Source organism: Cryptomeria japonica, chromosome 6, assembly GCF_030272615.1.
Source record: "Cryptomeria japonica chromosome 6, Sugi_1.0, whole genome shotgun sequence".
In the NCBI taxonomy this organism is placed as follows: domain Eukaryota; kingdom Viridiplantae; phylum Streptophyta; class Pinopsida; order Cupressales; family Cupressaceae; genus Cryptomeria; species Cryptomeria japonica.
The window spans coordinates 93681705-93692078 of NC_081410.1; the positions used below are offsets into that span (position 1 = coordinate 93681705).

At 31.7% G+C, this 10374-nt stretch overlaps 1 protein-coding gene across 1 annotated transcript; it reads right to left on the minus strand.

Annotated features, from left to right (window-relative positions):
• Window positions 1–879: 879 nt before the first annotated feature.
• On the minus strand, window positions 880–3220 carry LOC131039726 (geraniol 8-hydroxylase). The gene is made up of 2 exons (XM_057972560.2): window positions 2186–3220; window positions 880–1736 (listed from the first exon to the last, which is right to left on the minus strand). Exons 1-2 carry the CDS (start codon window positions 3083–3085, stop codon window positions 1116–1118), a joined length of 1521 nt encoding a protein of 506 aa, XP_057828543.2. The 5' UTR covers window positions 3086–3220; the 3' UTR covers window positions 880–1115.
• Window positions 3221–10374: the final 7154 nt, after the last annotated feature.

Below are 10374 nucleotides of genomic sequence, written 5' to 3' on the forward strand. Positions count from 1 at the left end.
ATTGGCCAATCAGGATACAAAAAAATAATTTTTATAATATGTAAACTTAAAAATTGCACAAGTAACTTTAGAAAATAAAAATATTTTTAAAAACAAAAATAAAACCTTGTTTGTAATTGGTTCAAATTAATTTTTTTAATAACTAGTTAACTGTAAAAAAGAAAAAGTATCATATTTTATGATATGAGCATCTTATTTTATAAATGACACACTTATAGTGGATAGTTATAATATATTATTTCAAACAAAAAAAATTATTTATTTCACTTGTTAATGAATGTATTTATGTTTTTTAATAGAGCACTTATAGGTTCTTATGTGTTCAAGTATAAGTATACTTTGATCAAGATTTGATTATTTTTTGATTTACATGTGGACTATTTATTTGCAATATATAATATAAATTTATGATAAGATGGAATATTATAAGCATAATTACTATTGAACCATGTATAAGGACTATAAATCTGTAGTAAGATTGAATATTATAATACTTATTTTAATATGTCTTATCTCAATTTTGTAAATCTGTATTGTATTCTTCTTTTAAATTAATTATTTAATCTTTGTTGCTAAGTAACTTACAACGTTTTGAATCAAACTCCATGATCCATCATCAAAATAAATTTAATCTTTTTATTTAAAAATAGTATCTCCCCTCCAAAACTGTTAAGCAAAAATGAGTTCTCCATAAAACATCTAAACTGCATAGACACTCTCAACCATATATATTTACTACTATCTCTTATTTTGGTATTGCTGGTATGATTTTTTTCAATATAAATTCTAAAGCTTTTCATAGATACTACCTTTTAACCTCTGGTTTATTTTGGCAAGAGGCAAATTTCATTTACAGAAAGAAGACTTTCATTCAGCCTCTGAAATTAAATAGCATCTTTTTTTAACTTAAAAATAGCTCAGATTTTGTATGTCTAATCTGTGTCAATTTGATCATTTGCAGGTGTGGTCAGGACCTTGGTCCAACAAAAGAGTGACACTAGCGTTCTGGACCAGAAGCAATTCTACTATTTTTATCACAACCAAATCATTTTATAAAATGTAAGAAATACTAACTAAATAGTCATAGTTTTAATTGTGTATTGCTATAGCATCAACTAATCATAGAGATTAGGCTGCAACAAACGGGGCTTAGGCAGGGCAACCAGAGGAACTGCTTTGCGTAGCACAATTCCATACTTCTCAGCCATGTTCAGCTTCTCTCCAACAGGAAGAGACCAATCAAAAGAATGCAGAAGAGAAGCCAATGCATAATTCACCATTATGTTTGCCATGGAAATCCCTGCGCAGCTCCTTCTCCCTGACCCAAATGGAAAATAGTCAAAATCCCTTCCATTGTAATCCCACTTTGAATCTGCAAACCTCTCTGGATCAAACACTGATGGATCCTTCCACACTTGTGGGTTCCTCTGAATACTCCACACATTGATCAGCACTTGGGTGTCCTTTGGAATGAGGTATCCTCCAATCTCACAGTCCTTTTCTGGACGGTGGGGTGCAAGCAGAGGCAGTGCAGGGTGTAACCTTAATACTTCCTTCACTTTTATGTCCAGGTATGGCAGTTGGGATAGGTGGCTTTCTTCTACTATATTGTCAAGCCCCACAACTTGTTCCAGTTCTTTTTGGGCTCTTTTCATTATCTCTGGCTGTTGTAACAGTTCTGCCATTGCCCATTCCACAATGTTGGATGTTGTATCTGTTGATCCACTCACCATATCCTTATCAAAACAACAAAGAAATCGGAGATTAGATGAGAAAAAAACATACTGGAAAAATTCCATTACAATCAATCATTACAGCTTCTGGGTGCTAAGTACAACTATTTTGTAAGGCATTTGAAGGTCATCAAAAGAGACTTTTAGGAAAAGAACAGAGAATAAACTAAGTGAGAAAATTATAAGGAAATAATTTTATTGTAAAATGTTTGAAGAAGAGGAGTCTCCCACTCTCTGGTAGGTATTTCAAATGACCCTACTCTAAAAAATAGAAATTTACAATTTTAAAATCTTGGAAAAGAACTTAAAGTCTGTCACTGGAGATTCAATTCAATTCAAATAATGCGTGACATTTTTTCCAGAGCTAAGAGAGAGCTTCGCCCCTTTCTACCTTTTGAACTGTTATTTTCTTTTCTTCTTCCAGTTAAAGGAAGAAAGAGAGTGGGACTTACCAACAACAAAATTTTAACATCTTTCATGGTGAGCTGAACACTGTCGGGATCATGTTCATCCACGCCTCTTTCTACCAGATCAAGCAAAGATTGCAGAAAATCCTGCCCCTTGCTCTTACCACTCACCCTGTCCTGAATAATTCTATCAAACAGCTTATCAAATCTCCCAAACACCTTCTGCATCCTCTTGTAAAGCCCCTGGACATCCAGTCTCTCCAGAAAGGGAAAGAGATCAGAAGCATTGGGCACACCCAAAATATAAACAATTTCCCGAATCAGATCCTTAAATTCCACCCCCCTTTCATCAGTCTCATTACTGATGCTCCACATCATATTTGTAATCAGATTCAGTGAAGTAGTAAAGGCCTTAGCCCCCACATCAATGCCGATACCTTTAACAGAGTCCTTATAAATGTTCCCAATTGTTCTGCGCACCTCCTCTCTTCTCAGAGGCTGCAGAGCCTCAGTGCTCTTGGTGCTGAAAAGCTCCTTCACACAGATTTTTCTGAGCAACCGCCATCTGGGTCCATTGGGGCTCCACAGGATATCCAATGCATCATACGTAATGCGTCTGGCAATGACAGGCACGCTTCTGTTTGCAAAGGTCTGGTCATTATCTTTCAGAATCTCTTTCGCCATTGCAGAGGAAGACACCACAATTGTTGTTTTCATGCCAAACTTGAGGGTCATGAGAGGCCCATATCTCTGAGAGATCTTTGAGAGGCATTCATGTACATTGGGCTCCAGCAGATGAAGATGGCCTAACAGAGGCAATGCAAAAGGCCCTGGAGGAAGCCTCTTAGATCTCCATTTTTCAATACCCATAATCAGAACTATCACAAAACCCAAGGCACCACTCACCCAGTAGTACCATACACTGTTTCTACTGCTCATATCCATGATTTCTGCTCAATCTAAAAACTCACCTTGTCCTCTGTACTAAGCTCTATGAAATTTATTTATGGGAGAATCCAAGTTCAGCTCATACACGACAAAAGCAGGATTACGCATCTGCTGCTGAAAATCCAAGAGTATAAACTTGAAAATTGTCTTTTATTTTGTTGGGCTTATCCAAAAGTGATGAGTTACTACGACAAGGCCCCACCCTTATACAAGATATCGAGCAACAAAGGGTGGGGGCGAGAATTTTCTGTGGTAGGGCATGAAGTTCAATCTCTTTTTATTTACTTCTTATTTATGAAGACATTCATGTTAAAAAGTGTATTCAGTGCATTGCAGTTTACAGAAAGTTGTCTGTTTCCTGCAGTCTAAATAAAAAATTGAAACAACATAAAACAAATAGTACCTAGTAAACAAATCAACAATCCTCCATCATGCATAAGGATGAAGGAGATAGAGTAGCCCATCCAATAACAATAGCAAAATCAACAAGGCATGCACAAATCACAATGGCATGAAGCAAAATTGTTTTAAAGAATTTTAAATCTTATTTGCCATCTTATTTTTTGATTATATTAAGCTGAATAAGCTTTTTCATTAAAATTCTTGTCTTGAACCATCTTCTTGTTTTCCTTATTAGAGATCTTCAAAAAGGGTGCACATTGGCACACACTAAGCTTACACTTCAAGGCTTAAAAGCGTTAAACACTCTGAACTGACTCACATTTTCTAGGCTTAAGATGTTGCTTAAGGTGTGTGGTCACACTAAGAATACACTTTCGTATTTAAAAGTGTTAAACACTCAGATTTGACTAAATTCTCTAGGCTTAATATGCTGCTTAGTGTATGTGGTTTAAGGCTGGCTGTGAACATTGTGACCAAAGTGTAGGGCTAAACGCATGAGAATCAAGGAGCTCCTCATCTAGGCCCTCCCTAATGGTAATCATGAAACTCACTATGACTAGTAAGCTCTTAAATAACATCAATGTTGCTATGAAATAAATTGTTTTTGCACAACTAATTTAGTCATTTGTTAAATGAATTTTACAAGTCGCATCACATTAACCGATTATATAAATCTTCATATTTATAGAATATGACAAGTGATGAAGTTCTAATATCAATTTGAAGGCTCTAAGATCAAAATGTTTTATCTTATAGTAGAAATATTGTATGGAACTTTGACATGCTAAAAATGACATGTTTCTAGTGAGAATTGACCTCTACAACAAGAACATAATGAGTATGATAGCTTTGGGTGCCTACAAAACGAAACAAACATGAATGAAAATATTTATAGTTGATGCAAGTTTATTTTGATACCTTGGGTGCTCTTCTACACAAATGTTCACCAAGTTAACTCATCCTAGCAAATGACCTATATGATTTTAATGCAAACTATTATTCTTTGTCTTGAGAAACTAAGCGTTCTCTAACATTTTCTCTTTGTTAATCCATCCCGTTTTATGTGTGTATTAATTGCATGAATGAATATTAAATTTTAGAATATAGTAATAAGTGACAAACATGTGTTAGTTTCAACTATCGACTAGTAAGAAATGGGAGAGCCTTGAATTTAAAATTCTAAGCTTGAGATTCAATCCCACATGCACCTTGGCAAACTTGAATCTAGTGCAACATGAACAAAGTAGAAAAAATTATCAAGTTAAAGCAAGGAGTGAATGTATGAAAGTGGGTGCAAACAAGGGCACGATAAATAGGAAACAAATAAAAAATATGTGTGGATGTGTGCAAATGAGATAAAATAGGGACAGATAGAGATTAGGTATGAACCAAAATTAACATAAGAGTGTCACTTGTCAATATATAATTATATTAAGATGATCTATTAAAATAGACCTAAAATTTAATAGGCTTTCATATAAATGTAAATTTCATAATGTTAACAACAACTAAGAGTTTTTATTATTTTAAAAATAATGCAACAATAAGATACAAATTGGTCACATCGCAGTGAAGATATCAATATAATTTTGTCAAAATATTTGAAAATGGTTAAAATTTTAATAAGAATGTGAAAACGATCAAAATAAATAACAATACAAAATATAAAAGGAAAAATCATAATCAAAGTAATGTGGTGTTGATTAAAAAAAGATTCATGACAAGTTTTGCTAGTTTGAATCTTTGTTATTTTCTATTTCTTCAATGGTTTTTTGGTGGTTGGAGGGTTTTATATCAAACCCAACAAATCATTTTGCTAGTCGATGCAAGAACATGAGCTTTAGGTTGCTCAAACCTATTTGGTTGAGAGCTAAGGAGAGAGGGGCATCTATTCCACCAAAGTTTTCTAGGGCACAATTCCCAACCCAATCTCTTATAGTATCGAGGTCAAACTTGATTCTTAATAGGCTCATTTAGAATCATATTCATCTTTACTAATAAATGAAGAATGTATTGACAATTTTGATAGACTAAATTAAAATCAATCAACTTTACCAATAAACCAAAATCTATTAACTCCCTTTTTTCTTTTTCTTTTTCTTCTTCCATGATATTATCTCTGCATTTGTAGAAATATCCTGCATTGGACCCAAATTGAAAATAGTTGTCTCCACGCTTGATTAGTATATTATTTTTGTGTGTACCTAATTATTTGTCGACCACCTTGTCATTGTAAGCCATCACATTCGAGCAAGGCCAACAAAATGAAGTATAATATATACTCGATTCTTAACAAATAATTTTCATAGAGCTTTTTACAAAGAATAAGGTGAGTTTTGGATTATCCAAAAATAATGGATATTGCTAGGTGAGTGGTGCCTTTCTTACAGTTTTCAATATGGGGTTTCCCATGGGGCCATCCTCATTTGCTAGAGCTCAACGTACACAAGTGCCTCTCAAAGATCTTGCAAATATATCACAATTTGCTCAAATTTTGCTTGCACTTTGCAAACAATCATATCTTGCATCAAACTTCAAATAAAGACATACCTAGAATATATTTCTTTTGTGTTTTATCATTTCCTTTATCATAGCTATGCTATTTCTATGTCTAAAAAAGTAGATCTTAGTTTAATCATTTAGGCAATAAACATGGTATTTCTTATGCAATGTGCATAGTTGAGGAGCTTAATCCAATCTTTGTTGTTTTCGTAGAAAAGTTTGATCTTTCTATTTTACATTTATTTTAAGAAAACAACATAGTAAAATTTTACATTACATAATTTTATAAATGTATTGTTTTAATGATTTTGAGTGAAAAATGAATACATATGTAATCATGCAAATAGTCTATATGATTATGTCGAGAGGCATCTACAATGACATACAAATATCCGTAAATGAAAAATTGGTTTTGAATAAATTTGACGTGTAGATGATAAGTAAATGCATGCATGTTTCAGTTTCTCTATAAGTATTATTTTATTATTCTGAGAAAAATAGAATCATTGCCACTTGTCTCTAAGTATATGAAGCTGTTACATTTTTAATGAGAGTGAAAGAGTGCAACATTATTCAGCTCCATGTCCTTCTTAACAACTAATAAACATGGAAGACAATTATATGATATCTCTCGGCATTAATTTTCGTATATTTTTTTTAGAATATAGCTATACTAGTTTTATTGTCTTTGAGAAATAAAATGTGTTCTATTGCTTTCTCCTCGATAAATTTATCCATATTTTTAATCTGTATTAATGGCGTGAATAGATTTCTTAAATGCCAAATGTAGTTATAAGTATGCAAATGTATGTTGATTAAATTGACAACAATTAGTAGGAAAGGGCAAGAGTCTTAGAATTTGAATTAAAAAAAATTAAGTTTGAGTTTCAAGTGGTACAAACTTGAATTAGATAGAGAAGTGATTAGATTGAGGTAAGGAGTGAATGTATGGAAGTGGGTGTAGATAATGGCACAATAAATGACTAATAGATGATGTATATGTGTAGATGAGCATAAATGAAAGAAAAAAAGGATGGATAGGGATCACATACGAACCAAATTAAATACAAGAGTGTACCACTTGTCAATGTGTAATTATATGAAGAAGTTCCATCAAATAGATCCAAAATATGCAAAATTCATAGTAAGAAAGGCAACTAAAAGTATCTATTATTTTAAAAATAATGCAATAATAAGATACAAAATAGTCATATCAATAGAAGGGTAAAAATACAAACTTGTGTCACACTTTCAGCCATTAGATATGTCCACAACTTTTTCAACTAAAATTGTTCACTAAATGCATATGTAGCATCACTTTGAGGTCAATTTACTATAAAAAAAAAATTCTTAGAAAAAAATGGTGTTTTAACAACTTCTACTCATCTAAATAATATTTTTTTAAACAATATAAAAATACCATTTTGTAGGTCTACATGTGTAGTTTTCAAAAAAAAAAAAATTGTTTAATTATTCTTTATTTTTACTAAAAGTAAGTTATCAACATCAAAATATAAGGTTAGTTATCATGTCAATAAAAAATACTAAAATTTACGACAAAAAGTTTGAAAAAAATAATGATGCACTAGATAAAAGATTCTATGTCAAGATGGTATTTTTTTCTATTTTGGATAAATTGTTAAGACAAAAGATGACATTGAATGAAAACAATTTATTTATATTACACATATTTTTACGTCGAAGGCGTACCCTATTTGAGTTAACTCTGAAGATCAATGGTTCACATCTTCTAAAAATTGATGCAAGACGATTGAACTTGTCATGACCTTCGATATTGAATTCACAAATTTAAATTAATCCTATTTTCCTCGTCACTCAACATTCTTTTTTCCTCATTGGCCAGTTGGAATTAAGAAAGATTTTATTTGTAAGCAAAGTAGAGTATCCATTTTTAAAATAATATTATAATTTTGTGAGAGAATTTTATATATAAATAAATAAAAGTTTTACTAGTGGATTGATATTGAATTCACAAATTTTAATTAATCCTATTTTTCTTGTCACTCAACATTCTTTTTTCCTCATTGGCCAGTTGAGATTGAGAAATATTTTTGGTCCATTTTTTAAATAATATTATAATTTTGTGAGAGTATTTTATCATAAATAAATAAATAATTTTTTTACTAGAGATTTAAGTTAAAAATAGAAATAAATCATAGTAAATTATAATAGTTAGAGCTTTCATTCCATGTTTTTTTCCCTCTATATTGTTATTTTCAATCTATCACAATTTGTCATTTTATAAAACAAGACTAAAAACTATTTTATAATTTTGTGAGAGTATTTTATAAAATTAAATTAAATAAATAAATAAAAGTTCTACCAATGGATAACAACAATCTTGATCTCAAAAATAAAACAGTAAAAAGAAGATTAAAAACTATTTTATAAGTTTGTGAGTATTTTATAAAATAAAATAAAATAAATAAATAAAAGTTCTACCAATGGATAACAACAATCTTGATCTCAAGAATAAAACAGTAAAAACAAGATTAAAAACTATTTTATAATTTAGACTGCTTTCATTCCATGTTTTTTTCTTGTATATTGTTATTTTCAATCTGCATGACAATTTGTCATTTTTTTGTGCTTTACATTGCTGGTTTCTTGGCTTCTTAAAATGTAATTCTCTTATATAAATAAGAGACAATATTATCCACATTGAACCATTTAGATAATTGTTTCTTTGCTTTGGATAATATGTTTCATTATAGAAATTAGTTTTGTGTTGTCCACTTTTGCATGTAACCATAATTTGTTCGATTTTCAACAAGCATTAGAAGAGGTGCAGGAGAGAGCTCAAAGCATCTTTCTAAAACAGGTTTTTACCCTATTTTATTTAATTCTTCACTGTTTTTACTGCTTTGCATTGGTTACTGTTTCTTTTCTTGCATTTTTCTTATTTCCAATAATTTTGATCACTCACTGTAATCTTCTTCATTTTTCAACTAATTGAATTTTAATAATATTAAAAGATATACATGTATATCATTCATTGATTACTAGTGATTGTTGTCAATGTCCATCCTTAATATTTTTACTGGAAATTGTAATATCCCTTTTTCAGATTATCTTGTAATTTACGCTCCTAAGTTTGCATACCTAGCAAAGCCTATACATCATTCCCCTCCATGCCATTTGCTCATTGGATGAAGATTACCCAAAATTTATTCAACAAAGAGATTGTCTTTGAAAAAAACCCTGCAACAAATCTTTATGCTTGCTCCTACAACAGGTTCAATTAAAAGAGATTAGAATACCAGCTATCTACTCTTACAAATCACCATAAGCATAAAATCATAACATAGTTTGAAAATTCTTGTGATTCTTACCTCTTCGGTATCAAGTTCGAACTATCCAAGTACCCATACACCTGTACCTAGTTGTGACTTTATACAATCCAAGAAACATCTTGAACTTCTAGATAAAAACCAAGGTGTGCAAAATATTAACAGTTGAGCAGAATTTCATGCACTCCAAATTCTCATTTTCTAAGTACGTACTTATTGTTATTTTTAAAAACAATTGACATTTAAGAAGAATCATGCCTGCTTACAAATGTACAAGAGAACATGGAATCACAATCTTCATTTGTGGTAAATATTCCACCCGCACTTAGAGAGGTTGAAGAGGTACGCTCTTTACTACAACTAGGGAAAGGATGACCAACTCCTACTCTAGATTGGCTACCCATTTCTCCATCCCCCATAAATGAATACACCACTGAAGGATTGTTTGCAATGGCATTTCCCACTTTGTTTCCAAAAGGAAGCACCATATTCAAACAACAACGCATCAAAGAAGTTAAGCTACATGAATATGCTCTACATCTTCTATGATACCATGATAATAGATTTGGGCAACACCCATGATTTAGATACTTCATACTAAACATACTGATGTGTCATCGAAGTCAAGTCACATCCTCTATTTTTGTGCAAAGACAACTAGATGATTCTCTACCAACAACAATTTTTGATCTATGCCAAAGACTAAAGGGCTTGCTTGATGACAAACTTGCTGACCAACTCATGTGGTTTACCTCATCAATTCATGGCACATGCCCATTCTAGAACTAGTGTAGAAGAGAGCTCACATATATGGTTATTCAAATTGGTTGCCCAACACTATTCTTCACCCCTAGTGCAGCATATACAAAATGACCAGACTTGAATAGTATCATGCCATCCAATGCACCCACAAATCCATATGCAGCTTCTAGATGGAGGATACAAAATATAGTTCAAAACCCACACCTTACTGCAATATACATGCACCACAAATTTACAACATTTCGTGAAGAGGTCTTGGAAAAACTCCTTGGTGCAAAAGACTATTGGTATAAGTATAATTCTTAAACT

Coding starts and splice junctions, on each gene's coding strand:
- LOC131039726 (XM_057972560.2), bottom strand. CDS start 3,085: ATGGATATGAGCAGTAGAAACAGTGTATGGTACTACTGGGTGAGTGGT. Junction 1,737..2,185: donor ATGTTAAAATTTTGTTGTTG/GTAAGTCCCACT, acceptor TGTTTTGATAAG/GATATGGTGAGTGGATCAAC.